Here is an 18,850-nt window from a genome sequence, read left to right on the forward strand (position 1 = left end):
AAAGGCTTGTAGGAGCCCCAGGAGGAGCTGGCAGACAATTTTAAGAAAAGAGTAATACTTGAAGAAATGCTTATGTTGGCACCTGTTTTAACCAGGGGACCAGCTAATAACGTAATGGGGATATTTTGGGTGGGACTATCTAGTACACTACAAGAATTTTAGCATCCCCTCAGCATGTATCCATAGAGCTTGCTCACACCCTGAGCCCTCCTCATCCCAGCTCACACCAAATACCACCACACACATTCTCAGGCCCCCTCTGACAGACGTACCACTCCAGGTTAAGAAAACTGATGAGAGGTTCAACGAAAAGGGAATTTATGCTTCTGGCTTTAGATTTTCTTTGGGGCTAGGAAATGGATTTCTCCCTCCCTTCTTCAGCCGATTAAAACACACATTGGGGCTTCCCTGGTGGCGCAGTGGTTGAGAGTCCGCCTGCCGATGCAGGGGACACGGGTTCGTGCCCCGGTCCGGGAAGATCCCACATGCCGCGGAGCAGCTGGGCCCGTGAGCCATGGCTGCTGAGCCTGCGCGTCCGGAGCCTGTGCTCCGCAACGGGAGAGGCCACAGCAGTGAGAGGCCCGCGTACCACAAAAAACCCCCCCCAAAAAACCACACATTGATTAAGGGAAAAGGCCAGGCAAACATGGCAACTGAACATGATGTTAATTTCACCTGATTTATACAAGTTTCATGCTTTGAACATCCAAGTGGGCTTCATAATCCCACATAGAGTGCTGCATGGGGTGGGGGGGGACTTAAAGATAAAAGGCTGTCTCTCCCTGTACTGAACACATGTAATTTCTTTGATTCCCCTCCCCTCAGTGAGCACTTTTACAATGTCAGACGATTTTGATAATTTCCCCATGAATCACATGTATACAGGTGTGTTGTGGATGGTAGTCAGCTACTCATAAAAATGAATTAGAAGTCAATTTTTTCACCAACTCGATGGTAATTGTATTAACTATTAGTTGTTGGGGACATAATGACTCTTGTAAGAATGAATTCTTTTGTCCTTAAGTCACACTTCATTAAATAACAGAATGATCAGTGATAACCACTCTGACGTCCTCACATTTTTCCCCCCTCAGATGGATCCTAATAGAATATCAGAAGATGACACTCACTGCATTAATAGAATTTTCAAACTCCATGAAAACACGGATTTGCAAGACACAACTCTGGAGAGTCAAGACTCAAAATTAGTACCTGATTCGTGTAAGAGAATTAAACAGGCCTTTCAAGCAGCTGTGCAAAAGGTGAGTCCACATTGAGATAAGTCAAGGGCCCTCACTGACTCTCCTAATATTGAAAATTAAAACTGGCTAAGTGCTGTTGACTTTGTTCTTTTTTATTTCAATAATTTGTAAAAGAGCTAAAGAGAATTTTTTGCGGGATTAGCAGCATTCTTTTGAAGTTGGTAGTGGTTAGTTTTGGTGACCAGCAACATTCATGCAAATATTCTTTTCTTTCCTTCCTTTCTCTCTCTTTCTTTCTTCCTTCCTTCCTTCCTTCCTTTTCTTCCTTTCTTTCCTTCTTTCTTTTTCTTTCTTCCTTCCTTCCTCCCTCCCTCCCTCTCTCTCCCTTTCTTTCTTTCTTTCTTTCTTTCTTTCTTCCTTCCTTCCTTCCTTTCTTTCTTTCTTTTCTTTCTTTCTTTCTTTTCTTCTCTTATTTTGGAGGAGGGATTTACATTCACACTTGGAAAGAGGACAAACATGGTTTGTGGTAGTCATTGGGTCAGTTTGCTAGTTTGAATTCCCAGCCTTAGAAGACATTCCTTTAGCTCACAGGATTCTCTGCTGGCTACTTCCTTTATATCTGGTTTTGCAATGGTAGGAACCTCTATGCCACATCTATGGATCCAGGTCTCTGTTGAGAATAACTATAGCTGTCATCCGAAGTGAGGGGGTAAAGCGCGTAGAGCAAGAATTGGTGTGGTGGGTGAGAGGGAAATTCTCTGTCCTTTTTTCATTCTCCGGGAGAGCTGGGTGAGAAGGGAGGAGATGGGGACCGAGAAGATGGAGGACTTCTCTACACCGACAGCCTCAATTGAGAAACCCTGTAATAACTGTCTGTTTTACTTTCCTGGATAAAGTCACTTGAGAATTCTGCAGCCTCGCAATTATTTTACGTCTCCCCAAGAACCGGGTAGAATCCCGTGACTCCAGTGCATGCACATCTGTATACATTGCATACTTGCGTGCACATCTGCATGGATTCTTGCATCCGCTCATACATCCCAACGTCTAGTTTGCAACTCCCTGGGCTAGCTCTGATCATCTTAGAGTAAATACTAAAGTTCGCAAATGCCTTAAATCTAAACTAAAATTGAATCAGTTTCTTTTTTAAAGTTTCACAAATAGTAATAGCATTTTTTAAAAACAGGATATGTATTGGACATAGAAGTAGGGCGATAAAGATGTTTTGTATAACCCTTAAAACTGATATTTGCTATATTTCAACAAATCTAAGATACCACGAATTTTCAGCTTACTTTATTTCATGCATCACAAAGAAAGAAAAAAATTTTAACTGGAGAATTAAACATGATCATTATAGATTCTCGTTGCATCAGTTTCAGAGATTCTGAAATATAAAAAAAATACATCATAGAATCAAGGAAGTACATATCGTTCTAATATCTATAAGAGCTATTGCTTAAAAATATTACATTTTCGTTATAGTGTGTAGGTGCTTAGCTTTACGCAGTAGATGCATATTTTAAAATGTGCATTTAAATTTGATCTTTTTATCTTACTTTGTAACTTCTGAGCTATAGCAACAGCAATTCCACTAGTCTAATTCATTTTTTAAAGTTCTATAACATTTTCTTTTTCTGCTTTTGCAAAAAATTAAACTACTAAAAATAAGAGAAAAATGAGTAACTTCTGATTTTTTACTATGGAAAGAAATTGGAAATTTGAGTGGCTACTATACTGTATTTACCTCTGCTCACATCATCTTAATTCATATATATTTTGTGGGAAAAATTGTGGCATGTGAAGTCAGATAGACTTATGATTAAATAAATGTGATCTTGGAAAAGGCTTAACATTTCTTCGCTTTGGCTTCCTTACCTTTAAAAAGTGGAGCTCACAATCCCTCCGTAGCAGGACTGTGGCTGATTTGAAATAAAAGATGTAGAGGACCTAAGCACAGTACTGGAAATATAGTATGCACTCATTAAATGTTTATATATTACTTTTATCACCATTATTACTAATTCATTGTCACTGTTGATGATTTAATCAAAGACATACTTTAAAAGTTTAGATAGAGCAGGTTTGATCATTTTTCTGAACATGCAATAGGACAAAACAATAGGACACTGAAGCAAGTTGCAGAAAACCACTGTGACATTTTTATCACCACAGCAGTAAACATGTTGATTATATACTATCCTTAGGAAACTTCTAGGTCTATTTAAGATGTATAACTAATTAATTTAATTAATACAGTAAGTAATTAAACAGCCTATTCTTAAGGCATTTTAAGCTATATGTTGAAGGATAGTGTATTAATGGAGGAAACACATAACATTTGCAAGACTCTCAATTTAAAATTATCGTCAAAAATCCTGATCTACATTGAGAAAAAGAGGATCTACTGAGCTATATATTGTGAAATCTAATACTCAATTTGCTATTCTTTTCTTATTGAAGTATAGTTGATTTACAATATTGTGTTAGTTTCAGGTAAACAGCAAAGTGATTCAGTTTTTCTTCAGATTATATTCCATTATAGGTTATTACAAAATGTTGGATATAATTCCCTGGGCTGTGCAGTAAATCCTTGTTGCTTATTCTATTTTATGTATAGTAGTTTGTATCTGTTAATCCCATACTCCTAATTTGTCCCTCCTTCCCTCCCTCTCTCCCTCTGGTAACCACAAGTTTGTTTTCTGTCTGTGAGTCTGTTTCTGTTTTTGCATATACATTCTTCTGTATTGTTTTTTACATTTCACATGTAAATGATATATTAAAAAAAAGAATGAAATATTGCCATTTGCAGCAACATGGATGGACCTAAAGAATATTATACTTAGTGAAGTTAAGTCAGACAGAGAAAGACAAATTCTAATTCATTTTTTATTGTTTTTGTTTTATGTTTCATTTTCAGTAGTCAGTTTTTTATCCCACCTCCTAAATACTGAGTGGTCTATCTATAAACATTGACATGTACCAGAGGTAATCTGTTGGTTCAAAGCTGAACCTCTAACTAAGGTAATTCTGGTTAGGTAAATGATTGTCTCCTAATTTTCTGTTTAAATCAACCCATATTGTATATCCTTACAATGAAAAAGAGATAAACTTTTAATTTCAATGGTGTTCTAGTTCTTAAAAATTATACTTCGGGTTTCCTCCGGAAGAATAAGTATGCAAGATTAGCCAAGATAATTTGGAAAATAAGTAATATTAAGAAGAACAGATACCATTAACATTTACCTATGAGAATGCAAAGATGGTTCATCTTCACAGGTCAAAGGAGAAAAATGTTATCATCTCATAGACACTGAGAAGTGATTGACAAAATTTTGCACTTATTTCTGATGTTTAAAATCCATTAGAAGACAGAACGAGATGGATTCTTGATGTTATCCTAAATAGCTCAAACTAAAAGCTAATGATGAAAAACAGGAGCATTTCTCTTAATATCGGGAATACACCAAAGATGACCACTGTCCCCATGTTATTTCACATTGTTCAGAATGTGCCAGCAAATGTAATTACATAGGAGAATGAAATAAAATATATAGAAGGTAGAATCTGCATGTGATATGATTGTATACTTGGGAAAATTCGAAAGAACTGAAAAGCTACAAGCAAAGTAAATCACTTTGTAAAATTTAATAGGTAGGGACTTCCCTAGTGGCACAGTGGTTAAGAATCCGCCTGCCAGTATAGGGGACACGGGTCCGGGAAGATCCCTCATGCCGCAGAGCAACTAAGCCTGTGCTCCACAACTACTGAGCCCGCAAGCCACAACTACTGAAGCCCGCGTGCCTAGAGCCCGTGCTCCACAACAAAAGAAGCCACTGCAATGAGACGCCCATGCACAGCAACGAAGAGTAGCCCCAGCTCGCCGCAACTAGAGGAAGCCCGCGTGCAGCAACAAAGACACAACGCAGCCAAAAATGAATAAATAAATAAATTTATTTATTTAAAAAAATAGTTAATAGGTAATAAACACTAGCTGCCCCCACTTCAAACAATAATTAGAAAACATGAATGAAAGATTTCATTCATAATTTTTAAGAAGCCTGAAAACTTAGCTTAACAAGGAACGTACAAAGCTAGAAAACTCTATAGAGGCATTTAAAATAGGACTGGGTAACGTAAAGACGGAACTATGCAAAGCCGTACTCCATGAACGAGAACATACACCTTGGAGTAGACCTCATTTTATGTGTGTGAATGTATGTGTGTGTATAATTTAATATAATAGAAAATTATTTTGAATAAGTGAGTGTAATTTGGGTTATTCAAAAATGGGACTAGGACAGTTTGTTTGCTGTTTTTTTTAAAGTGATAGCCTTATCTCACGTCCTAAGTGAAAACAAATGCCAGATGGAGAGACGTGGCCCATAGCTGCTCCCTGGCAGTCCTACACTTCTGCTCCCTCGGTGAACTTTCCACCGCTAACTCCCCCATCAGAACTTATTTGTTCATTGTCCCATTTCCTTTGAGCTTTCTAACTGACTGTCTAGAGAGTACGATAAGCCAATTTGTACTTAAAGATGTTGATGAACAATAATGTAAGAATTTTCACTATTTTAGGAGCTTGTTGGGGACAGGGTGCCTCATTCCACATGAGTAACACTAATTATGAGAGATTCAGTGCCTGGGAAGCCAGAAGGAGAAAGATTTGTGGGCAGACAAGAATAGTCAACTCCTCTTATTAAAGACACACAGTTGGGTTTTTTTTTTTTAAGATTTTTGATGTGGACCATTTTTCAAGTCTTTACTGAGTTTGTTACAATGTTGTTCTGTTTTATGTTTTGGTTTTTTGGCCGTGAGGCATGTGGGATCTTAGCTCCCCGACCAGGGATCGAACCCGCACCGTCTGCACTGGAAGGCAAAGTCTTAATCACTGGACCACCAGGGAATTCCCAAGACACACGGCTTTAATTATACTAACAGACTAGTGTGACTCACAGGATGAGTAGAACTTTATTCCATTAATTTAATATTTGCTTTTGTTGTGCTATACGATTGTTCCTCATGGGTAACAATATTACACACAGGTAATTCTTTTTAAGGACTAAGAAGTTGTCATAATATACCATTGTGTGTTTGGAGGTACAAGATGCCGTTTCTTCCCCCAGACAAGAGACTCTTTAGGAAGGAGACACACGTTATTCATCTCATCATTAGACTCAAGCAGTTTTATTCAGTGCACACACTGTGCTAGGCACTTTGCTATAACTTGTCCTTTAACCAAGGACTTACCCTTCTCTTACCTTTGGCCAAATAATGATTTGCCAAATGTGCTATCCTTTGATGAGGATTATTGGTTAAGGTGACAGTCTACACATCTTGTCAAAATAATCAAATTTCTCATTTCTCTTGCTGATGCTAAAAATAGGATGGATGTATCAGGCATTCATAAGTAGGTTTGTATCTTAGCTTCAGTTCTAATATAGATATTGGGTGAACCCATAAAACACAATCACTTTTGTGGCTGCAGTCATTACTGAGAGATCTCCGCATCCCATGGTAACAAATGCTAGACATAAGCACAGTATCACATTCTATGTGTGCAAAAAGTGGTGTTTACCCAGCCCGTCTTTGGTCAGACAAGTAATGCTGTTCTTTCCGCCTTTTTTGTTTGTGGCTGGGTTTTCTTGGCTTTTTTTCCCTTCAGCACAGAACTCTGAAAGCCTCTTAGTGATCCAACCCTACCAACCACAATTTACAAAGTCTCTCATAACAGTCTATGACAATAAAGAAAACACTAGTACAAATACGGTGTCCGATTTATAAAGCAATTCTTGCTCCAGCTTTGGCCGCCTCTCTGGCCTCTGCCAGCCTGAGGAGCAGTGCGGGGGGCTCAGGCCTGAGTAGCACTTGGTCTTCAGACCTCCCGACCAGTCTCAGTGGAAAGCCATCTGTTTATACATATTTATACATCCTGAGCCCTGGGATGTTAGGATGCCTGCTTGTTGATTTCACATTGGGTACCTGTTTGTGAAAGACTTCCTGAAACTTACTTTGAAATGTATCTGAAAGGGTGATAGGGAGGAGAGAGATCAATATACAAATCAAATCACACCAATCACCTTGCTCTCCAACGTGGAGTGTTCAGTGCCTTCAAGGTGACCTCCCTAGGATGCTGGAAGGAAGCAAGGTGATTTACATGTATCTGTATATTTTAATATTGGCTTCAAAATATTTTTGTGAATATTTTATAAGGTAGCTAATATACAGGAACGTTTTTATTTAATACTTAGATAAATAAATATGCGCGTTTGGGAGCATTAAAAATTTTTCCCTGAAGAAGCTTCACAATCAGAAATGCCTAGAGATCTTGGAACGAACCTGCAGTTCCATCAGGACGAGAACTGCAGCCACTTTGCTCACATTTGAATACATCACAGCTAGTTTAGACCCAAGATTGAAGGAAAAGAACAAGTAAATGACTGATGACTTCTTGAACTCTGTAAACTCATATTTTTAAATAAACATGAGTCATTGACCAACTCACAAAGCCACTCAGAATGTTATAAGCCTGGTTCACATCTACTGGATGTCTCACCAATGTTATAATTGATAATTATTAATATTATAGCCTGAAGCAATAATGCCTCCATATAATCATACTACAGGTTAATTTTTGTTGAAATTTCTGTTCATCTGGACTTCTTGCTTTAATCATGTTTTCCCCAGGTCTATTTGCCTCTTCATAGCTTATAAACTATATAGAGGCAGGTTTACAATGTGAACCAAAAACACAGCTCTGGCTTCTTATATGTTTTTGTAAAACTCTCTTATTTCATCCCAGAATATGAAAAGCCAATGGTGATGATGACTACCAGTAAGCTATGTTGTTAGCATATTCTTGACTAACCATTTCCTGGAGTCAGTAAGTCTCTGAGCCTCCAAAGATTTACTGGAAAATGGGGAGTAAGAGCAGAGCCATAATCACTGAACCATTAATTCTTACCTGGAATTCTTATTTTATTCCCTGGGAATCAGTGCATAGTTGGCCTTATCTCCTGCAGGATTCCCAATATAAATGAAACTATCTCCTGGTACTGAGAATGATGTACCCAAAGATTCACAGCCCTTTGATCCTCAGTCATATATTCACTGTTATTTCATATAGTCTATGCTGCCCTAACAAAGAGACTCATCACTCATTGGACAAAATAAGATAGAATTTTTTTCTCTCGTGTGCAATAATCCGGAGGTGGCAGTTCAGGGCTGGCAGGAAGGCACCTCCATCCTCAACAGGTACCTTCCATCTCTGGATCCAAATTGGTTTCTCCATATATTGTCATCTCCAGACAGAGGAAAGGGAGAAAGAAAAAGTCAAGGCGGTACCTGGAAGTTGAGGCGTCAGTCATTTCTAGTAGCATCTTATTGGCTGGAACTTATTCATAAAATGACACATGGATGTCATGTCAAAGTAGGCTACACATTGTAGTCTCTAGCGGGGCAACCATTTGCACCGAAGCTTGAGGAAAGGGGTTGCCTATAACTAACTGGAGAGAGGAGAGGATGGATTCTAGGGGGACAATAAGTGGTCTCCAGTACTCATTAAACCCTATTAAGGCAGGAAAGTGGATTTTCTAAAAGTTAAAGTACTTTAAGATTATTTAGATTCCAGAAGAGAGAGAAATTTGAAGGTAGATTTAATAGCATGCATCTTTCTGATGAACTTTCAAAGGTTCATTTAGTCATATGCATCTGTGATCTGTGAATAGACCTTGATTCCCACTTGTCCAGTTTTTAGTAGGTTTTGTGGATTCAAGAACACTAATTTAAAACCAGAAAGTTCATCAGATTGAGTGTTTTTTTTTCATCTGTAAAGCTGATTCCTTAGAATTCCAATGTCAATTATTACAGGAAGCCTATTCCCATTTTTAAAACTAAAGTACTTAGGAAATCAATTAAAAGTTGAGTAGATCTTAACTGTTTATGAAATTGTAATCACTGGAGTTGTAACATAGCCATTATTTCTCATTTGCTTTTTAGTTAATACACACACAGCAGAAACAAGGGGAAAAATTAAACCCCGTTCATTATCTCTTTGCCTTTGTATATAAGAGTATGTGTCCCAAGAAAGTTTCTTGTAAACCCACAAGGCAACTTGGGGTTTGGGGGCACTGATGTTCCCAAATCAAGATGTTAGTCATGTAGTGGTTTTCCAATGGGATTTCATCTCTGCCATAACAGTTTTGGGAACTGCAATTCAATCAACCCCAATCATATCTAGCATTTATAAAAGCTGCCTTTATGGGAAAGCCAAAGTATGACCCACAGAATTTTCCTGCAAAACCAAGGCCATCTACTGCCTTTTGCCCAACAACGGGCCATTGGCCATGATGCGCTCAATCTCAGGGGAGACCCAGGGCAAAAGGTAGGAGGGTCTGCACGAGGGAAATAACCAGGGAGTGATGTTGTCAGAGGTGGGCTTATCTTCATGCTAGAAGTACTCCAGGGTGGAAGGAAAGATATTCTGGCTTGACATTTTTAAAGAAACAGAGAAGAAGAAGGACGTTCCTGAAAGAGGAGCATCTCGTTATGTGGCATGGGGATCTTGAGCTAAGATTTGAGCTAAGATCTGAGCTCAGAAGTCAGTAAGACTGAGGGTCCTCAGTTGGAGGGGACTTGGTAAAGGATGGCTGGATTGCTCCACCAGGAGTGGCTCGTCCTAGGAGAAGTACAGCCTGTGGAACTGGAGAGAATGGCGTGCCCTAGAGCAGCGTTTTCCAAACCTGCTTGATCTTAAGAATCACTTGGGGACCTTATTTACAAAAGAAAGAAAAAGGTTCCCAGATCTGTTACGAAGATTCTGATTTGGTCGTTTAGGAGTAGACTTTGTGACGTGGGAAATCCTTTTTTAGAAGAGCTGAGGGCCGCTGGAGGACCGGGGAGCCATTGACGAGTGCATGGCGGTATTTAAGAGGTAGGATTCAGCCTGTGGTGCGTGGAGAAGACGGGCCTTGGAAGTTGCAGAGAACAATCTGTATCTGAGATGACCTGACAATAAATGTTTGCTTGAACTTTCTGAGATTCAGGGTCTGGAGAGGTCCATTCTCTCGTAGCTTCCTCATCACGAGGGTGCTACCCCAGTCCTTAGTCATTGCCCTTTGAGAACACTAGGTGGGAATAGCAGCAGTAGCAGCAGTAAAAATAATCTGGATAATTATAAACTGTAAGGCTTATCTTCATCAGAAAGTTGAGGTGAACTCAGAATCTCTTCTCCTCGGTGCCTGTACCTGCTTCTCATCTGATCTACCCTTTTGTGGTGAATTACTATGATATTATCTCCATCACCCCGAATCAGAAGCCAGAAGATGGTCTTAAGACACTTACTCATTGGCTTTTCACCTCACCCCCGTCCTGGGAATTCTACCTCCTTACTAAACCTTCACATACTTTACTCTGTGTCACTGCTGTTGTCACCTGAACACAGGTGTCACCATCACCATTGTCATTTTGCATCTGGACCACTGCAAGTGGTCCTACTGAGTAGGTCCTACCCCATCCTACTCACATTACCTCCAGTCCATCCTCTCCACAGCTGAGTGACTTCTCAAATTCAAATCTTACTTTCCTACTTAAGGAAATCCTTTGGTGGACCCCCTATAGTCATCAGGACAAAGTCTGAGCTGCCGAACACATAACACAAAGCCTTTAGTGTTCTGGAACTCTCCTTCCAACGCCAGCCTCTCCAGGCTCATTACCTTGTGGTTCCATCTCCTCACCCCACCTCAGCTTGTGCTCAGTGGACCCACCTCAGGAAGGTGCTAGAAGTTCCCTAACCTGGCTGTGCCCTTCCCCACCCCACCCCCGCCCCCCTGCTACAGCCATAAACACAGTGAAGGCAGAGAGGATATCCGTCCAGGACACGCAGCATCTTAGCATCCTGCAGAGCATCTGGCCCTAGCAGCCATCAGTGAGCTTTGTGGGATGGATGGATGGATGGATGGATGGATGGATGAAATGGATGGATGAATTATGGGTCTTTGTGCATGTTCTTTATGTGCCATTCCAGGCTCTTCTTTGTGTACAGTTTTCTAATTGTCTTTCAAAATTTAGCTCAGGCATTACTTCCCAAAGAGTCCCCCAGTGATGCCCACCTGCCCACCTTTGGGGTTAGGGGCCCCTTTTGTGCACACCTAGGGCTTCTTGTATTCACCCCATCATAGCATTGACCCCAGGAGCTGGGTGTGGGTCTGACTCACCCAGATGTGAGCTTTCCAAGGACAGAGACTATGTGATGTTTGGTTTCTCTAGCCAATGACAGGTACAGTGAGTAGGCGCTCAGTTAATGTTTAAAGAACACGTTTAATGAATACGTGAGTGACCTGTGCTCATCCCTGCTCTTGATGTCATCAGTTGGCTGGTTGTTTAATATTGTCAGAAGCTATAGCCACATTACCAGTGCCTGGAAGATCCTCATCAAGGGGTGGAGGTCGCTCCCAAGTGTGGTGTTTTTCCTGCTTCTTCAAGAGGGAGCGTCTTCCCTCTTTGGGGCATGAACACCATATAGGGACTTTGAGTCTGGAGGACCTTCACGGCCATCCTGCCCCTTCCCTCCCTGGCCTCACTGGTCCACAGTGGCTGGCCTGGTACCTCTGTTCCCCTTTAGTTCCATTTGTAGGAGTCAGAAATACTGGGGAAGAGTCGATGTGAGAGTAAGCCTTCTACAGAGGAGATAGGGCTTCGTGAATGTCAGAAGCTCTGCCAATGTGAGGTGGCATAGTTATGTTTCAAGTGGCAAAAGAGAGCAGAGACGTGGTAAATAGCACAGTTAGCCCAAGATTCCCCACTGCAGTTACCCTGCCAAGCCCTTAGATGAAACTTTATAAATGAGTACCCTAGCTGAAGACACTGTAAAATCGGGCTCTTTATGAAGACTAATATTGCTGTCATAGGGCTACTTTATGAAAACCCGAAGGGACCTTTACCTAGAGCAGAAACTTCCTCATTTAAACCGTGAAGGTTAAACAATAAAAACTAATTTTCTATTCCCAGCATCGCCATCGCCCTGCCGGGAAAGCATTACTCTGCTTTAGGAAAACAAGGGCACCGTATTCTTTAGCCCTTCGGTGGGTAGAGCACATTACGTGTGTGCAAAGACATGTCTTTTCCAATCAGCAGACTTCTTCTGGGAGAAATGAGCCCTCGCTGGCTGTACGTGGGGTGGAAGGAGGAGGCCAGTCCACATTTTTCTTGGTAAAGCTCTTTCTTGAGAATTTCCAGAGATGGTCGTGGGTTGGTGGCTGATTCAGTGAGGAGACAAAGAGATGAGGGGGTCCAGAGTGGGGTGCATGAGGGCGGGGGAGATAGAATCCTGTGAAGAAGACTTTGGCTTTGAGAGAATTTTTTAAATCAGTAGTTCATAGTAAGAAATAAAGAATTTTAGGGACGAGAGGGTAAAGTTACAAATTCAAGTCTCTCACCTTCAGGATTAGGGGGGCTTATGCCTTATCTACTGTCTCCCCTGCCCCGACACTTGCTGGACCCTGGGCCCCTCCTATCTCCCCCTCCCCTCCCCTCCCCCTCCCCTGTGGGGATTGGCCGGGAGCTGCCCTTCCCCCTTCCCAATGCTCCTGCCCTCTCCCTGCTGGTGCCCGGTGCCCTGTAGGGCTCTGCTCCAGGGGATCTGGGCTGAGAAGCACAGGCTCCACTCTAGTTGAATGACATGTATTTAGGTGACAGAACCTTTAATGTCTCCTGCTCTTAAAGTTCTTTGCTTTGAGGTGTTTTCGAACTGTCACCATTGACTCTTCATGACAAGCTGGGGGGGGCCTCCAGCTCCATCCAGGTGCATACAAAGTGTTCCCGCAGGTCCCGTGGATTGGAAGTTCCACGTGAGCTTTCGGAGAGCAGGCAAGCGAAGCTAAGGCATCAATTCTAATGCTGTCTCTTTAGTTGCTCCACAACACCTGGTGGCTATTGTTTCGGTGCCTTGTGAGCCAAGAATGCCAAGGGAAAAAAAAAATCTTTACAATTAAAGATGAGCTATCGATAAGACAGTAAGACATTTCTCCAGGGGAGCAGTTGTATGCCAAGTCTGCATGGATGGGAGGGCAGGAGACCTGCAGACAGAAATAACTCTAAGTAGTTCTGTGTGGCTTGAGTGTCCAGAGTGTCCTCAGGGGTGATGGAGTTTGGGGGTGCAGGGGAGGAATAGCTGGAGAGTCTGGAATGGTAACCAGCCTGGTCGTGCAGGGCCTTATAAGCCCAGGTAAGGAACGTAGACTTGTTCCTGAAGTCTGCAGGCAGCCCCTGGAGGGTTTTCAGAAGAGAAGGGACTTCACTGACAGAGGAATGGATAAAGGAGATTTGGTATGTATACACAGTGGAATATTACTCAGCCATAAAAAAGAATGAAATAATGCCATTTGCAGAACATGGATGGACCTAGAGATTGTCATACTAAGTAGTATTTGTAGTATTGTCATACTACCAATGAACTTATTTACGAAACAGAAATAGACTCACAGACATGGAAAACAAACTTATGGTTACCAAAGGGGAAGTAGGGGGAGGGATAAATTAGGAGTTTGGGATTAAAATATACATACTACTATATATAAAACAGATAACCAGCAAGGCCTTACCGTATAGCAGAGGGAGCTATATTCAGTATCTTGTAATAACCTATAATGGAAAAGAATCTTAAAAAGAATCTATCTATCATCTATCTATATAATTGAATCACTTCGCTGTGTGCCTGAAACTAACACAACATTGTAAATCAACTATATTTCAATAAGAATTTTTAAAAACCTTTCAAAAAAGAAGAGAAGGGGCTCGCTCGCATGCGGACTTTCTGATGCTCACTCTAGCAGCAATGGACCAGTTGGAGGAGATCGGGAGATCAGGAGAGGAGGTAGGAGGTTATTATTGGAATCCTAATGAGAAATGATGAAAGCTTGAAGGAAGGCAGTGGTCCTCTGGCTGAAGAGGAGAGGATGGATTTCTGAGCTGTTTACAAGGTGGAAGTCTGCAGGATTTCTCTGCAAGATTAGGAAGCTGCCTATTCATTTTCAGAAGCAACCATAAGTGGCACTTAGGTGCTAACTCAGCTGACGAAAACACTATTCTTGTAACTAGGTTGGAGAAGAATTACAGGAAGGGTATCTTTCAGATGTTAAAATGAATGCATTACATATGTTAACAGTGTATGAACCCTGTATTATATCTGGCAAACGGGGTGTTAAATCCTTGTTCAACCAGCCAGATGTCCCTGCAGCTGCTACTGGGATTGCAGGGGGAGCCAGCCACCTGAGACCCCAGGTAGGAGCTGGTGCCAGTGGTTTCTGGAAGCATCTGGCCAGACAAATTGTTTCTCCTGTGCTGATTGACAGGTCCCACAATTCACATCACAATGAACAGGTGATAAGGCCAGACTCCAGGAGCTTGACCTTTTTGCAGGGAATCTTTACAGCTGGGAGTGTCCTCAGTGCAAATTTAAATCTATTTATACATATGATTTTGTAAGACCAAAAAAAAAAAAAAACAGTCAAACAAACTGAGGCCAATTTAATAACATTCGCTCTTGAATTGCTATGCTGTCAAAGTCTTGTTTGGGGCAGTTATCCAGCTGAGTTTGCAAAGGCTGGCTTAAGCGTTTGCTGAAAATGTTTATTTTTTATTTTTTTGGCGGTACGCGGGCCTCTCACTGTTGTGGCCTCTCCCATTGCGGAGCACAGGCTCCGGACGCGCAGGCTCAGCGGCCATGGCTCACGGGCCCAGCCGCTCCGCGGCATGTGGGATCTTCCCGGAGCGGGGCACGAACCCGCGTCCCCTGCATCGGCAGGCAGATTCTCAACCACTGCGCCACCAGGGAAGCCCCAAAAATATTTTTTAAAGATGTCCAAGGGAGCCTGTCCCAGCAGTCTCCCTGTCACACTCCTGGGAATCGTACTTCTGGGATGTTGAATTCAGGAGAAGTTAAAGAGAAGCAGTCCTAGAGACCACAGTTACACAATCATATTGATCTTTTGTGTACTTTCTTTCTTGGAGGAGAAATTGTGAAATCCCAACATTTTTTCTATGAGTGAAATAAAAAGTCGAAATTTAAAAAAAAAAAGGAAAGAAAAATCATACCCGTTGTTTTCTTGTCTGTTCAGATGTACTCGGACAGCAAAGACGAAAAGTCAGTGCAGTCTAAATAGGAAGATACCACAAGGAGCAGATTTTCAAATGTTGTGAAACTTCCGCATCTCTCTTGTTTTTAGACTTTGGAGTTGGGGGCAAAACGGCAGTTTCAAATCTGCGAGGTCTGGCTGTGGGAGCCCGGGCTTGGCAATGTTAGACAGTGTCCACTAGGTGGCAGTATGTCAGAGGATTTCTTCTATCCTTGAACTGGCAGCGATTTCTTTGGCTGTCTACCAGTAGGTCGGTTTTCCTTTTTGTCCTGTTCTGAAGGGTTAAGTGAAGCTCTCATAATTTAGGCGCAAATTATGCTTATTTAAGAAATGCATAAATTCGCTGAAAAGCCTACTTGTTACAGTGTGACCATAAATAAGTTCCTTCATTCATGGGATTTTTCTTAGTAACTTACAGGTGATCCTAATGGTCATGAGTAGGTTTTGGGAACCAGGGGGTAGTTCTCTTTGTCCTTGCATGTGACAGATGCTAAACATGCTTTATTCTGAGAAGGTAGATCGCTGATCTTCCTGGGGAGCAGGGCATTGGGTTCTCTTTAGTAGCTTTCAGCCAAGAGAAGATGGCACAGAGGGCTGTCTGCCCAGCTTTCTCACCCTGGAAACTGTTTCTGGCTTCTGTTGGAGGCTCTTTGCTGGGAGGTGTATCAGAACTGCCTATACTTCTTTATGCAAAGCTGTGGGCATTCTGAGAGTGTAGACAACATATGAGTGCACTGAACGTGCATCCAGAGAGTTAACTTTTTTTTTTCTAATTTACAGCTGGATATAAAATGATAAAACACATATAACATTTTTTAAAAGATCTCTTTCATCTGAATAATTTGTTCAGAGGAAAGGAGTTAGGATATTCTTTGTAGTGTCTTCCCCAAATTATTAATAGATGAATCAGAACTTTCTGCATTCAAAGAAACCAGAAGCAACGTCTGAATGATTCAATTTGGGACTAAAGAACTCTGCAAATTTTAAAACACTCTAATTAATGGGACAAAAGAAGAGGACTACTGTGGATGAAAATAAACGTAAATGCAAAGCTTAGGAAATAAATGGAATTGTCTGTTGGGGTGAAGTTTGGGTACTCCTTTAGAAGACTTTCTTATAATTTTGAAAATTAAAACTATTAGGGGGCCATTCAAGAGAAAACTGTGCTTGGTATGTACGTAGCAAAGTACCTGATCTTTGACAAAAATGACCAAACAGAGTGGCCCTGCTCTGTGGAGTGGCCTTGATGGAGTCACATTTGGAGACGTGAGGCCCCCATGTCCAGGGCCCTCATGGCTTACTTCGGAGGCTTCACCAGCCAAGCTCTGAACAAGTCTTGGCAGGTTCTGAGCCTGCTGTTTTCTGAAGCCCCCTCCCCAAGAATTCTGAGACCATATTTCCTGATGTTGAGGTTCCTTTTTGTCAGATCCCTGGTCAAGGTGGGTCTCCTTTCAGAGTTTCTACTTCAGGGAGGAGACCACCCTCTAAGAATTTCCTGACAGGTATAGAGAAGGAAAAAAAATTTCTTCCCTCTCCCCACTTAGGTTCACCAGTCGGGGCCCTGTAAATTAGACTGACAAGAGATAAATTATAAAAGAAAAGCATACCAGTTTATTTAATGTAAGTTTTATGTGACGCAGGAAATGCATCATTAGGAAGTGAAGACCCACAGGAATAGTTAAGGTGAGTGGTTTTTATACCCAGTTTGGTGAAGGGTGGAAAGGTGTAGAAAAATGAGACAGGACAGGACAGGACAGGGTCTGAGCTAAGGATGGTAAACTGGGGCAAACAGAGCAAGGCCTGTTCCTTCAGATTCCTCTAGGCGTCCTCCCGTCTTAAGAGATGAAGATGCTCCTTTCTTCCCAGTGGTAAGGCACTTCTCCCGTGAGGGTCTGTGACCTGCTTCAGGGGAGGAGGACAAAGCCAGGTAGTCCTTCCTGCCTCTGCCATTTCCCAAGATCCTTTAGCTTAAAATATTCCACTTGCCAAAGCACCATATTTGGGGGTAGCATGTCCTGAACCCCATCACAGGCCACTGATACTTTCCTGCCAGCTTCCAGGAGTAGACTCGTTGACCACATCTTGTGAAGGGGGGTGGGCTGATAGCTCTAGAAGAGGACTGGGAAGGTGTAGGCTCAAGCCCCAGAGTTATTAGGGGCATCCTTATTCTCCCTTGGCCTCCATTTTCCAGTCTGAAAAGTGAGCTTGGTAGTAGTTACCCAGCCTCTGATTCTAACGTGAATCAAACGGGGTAACACAAGGGGAGATAGTTGGCTTTTTGCTGGCTGCACATGTAAGGCATGATTTAATTTTCAACGCTTGGACTATATATAAATCCTGAGGATATAATAAATCTAGGACTAAATAGAGCTGTCGCCGAGCAACCATTCACGGAAATGCTCAATTAGTAATAATGTTTCTCAACGCCTGCTGCATTATTAGAATCACCTGGGGAGGTTCTTGTAAAAAGCTACCAAGTCAACATCAGACGAATTGAGTTAGACTGGCTGGAGTTGGGCAGGGTACCCTAAAACTGTAGTCTTAGAAGAATGTTATGTTCCTGGTGGATATCTGTGCACATAAATAACAATGATCTTGAGTTCAAAAGATGGGGGTGGGGTAGGGATATAAGAACAGATACCGAGACTACATTCTTTTGTAGCCTGAGGCTATAGACACATAACTACTTTGTTTTTCATGTGGAAACTTCCCTATAGGGTTTCATGGGAGGAATTGCAATTCTTGGATACCCAACAATATACAACATGAAAGCAGCATTACCTCATGGGCCTTTAGCTCGAGTTTTAATTCATCTTGGGTCATGACACACTTTTTTTTTTTTAAGCAGACATTGAAAGTGTTTCTGAATGGCTCTGGTTGTTGAATTTTCTTGAAAAGTTTCCGTGTCGGCTCTGACCTAGCACCTGCTGATTAAATGGGCAGGAGAAGTTCATTCCCAGGTAGGAGAGAACAAACTTTCCCTGCCCACTTAATCAGTGACTTTTGTCTGCTGCTCCTTTGGCCTGGTCTCAAGCTTCAAGAAAATCTCAGATTTGCTCGTCTCGGAAATCTTTTGGGATGTGAGAGGGATTGCTCTTCTCAAATGGAGGCCCCAGGTCAGCAACACCAGCTCGTCTGTTAGAAATGCAAATTCTCAGGTCCCGCCCCAGACCAAGCAGATCAGAAACTGTGTTTCAACAAGCCCTCTGGGAGATGGTGCTGCATGTTCAAGGTTGAGAACCACTGAGCTAGCAAAATGGATCTTACCTTGTTTTTCTCGATGATAAGTGTGCTTTTCTCAATAGAAAAGCACCAAGCAGGCATTTGTAGGCATATGTCATACTTTGCTTTGCTTCCTTCTTCCCTCTCCCCTCTTCCTTCTGAGGATGAGGCAGATCGGGGCTAGAGGGAAAATGAGGGGTAGCTTTAAATCTCTGAAATACTGTCATCCAGGTACCTATTTTTGTTTTTTTTGCGGTACGCGGGCCTCTCACTGTTGTGGCCTCTCCTGCCGCG

The 18,850-nt window shown here is 41.9% G+C and overlaps 1 protein-coding gene across 1 annotated transcript in view; it reads left to right on the forward strand.

The window, feature by feature from the left end:
• Window positions 1-18,850, forward strand: part of TNFSF11 (TNF superfamily member 11) — a 34,463-nt gene that overhangs the window by 6,146 nt on the left and 9,467 nt on the right. The window contains exon 2 of the mRNA XM_029209790.1: window positions 1,095-1,262. Within this exon, the coding sequence (XP_029065623.1) occupies window positions 1,095-1,262 (168 nt within the window). The remainder of the gene's footprint in view (window positions 1-1,094; window positions 1,263-18,850) is intronic.

This window comes from Monodon monoceros, unplaced genomic scaffold (assembly GCF_005190385.1).
Source record: "Monodon monoceros isolate NGI ecotype Baffin Bay Population unplaced genomic scaffold, NGI_Narwhal_1 Super_Scaffold_8, whole genome shotgun sequence".
In the NCBI taxonomy this organism is placed as follows: Eukaryota; Metazoa; Chordata; class Mammalia; order Artiodactyla; family Monodontidae; genus Monodon; species Monodon monoceros.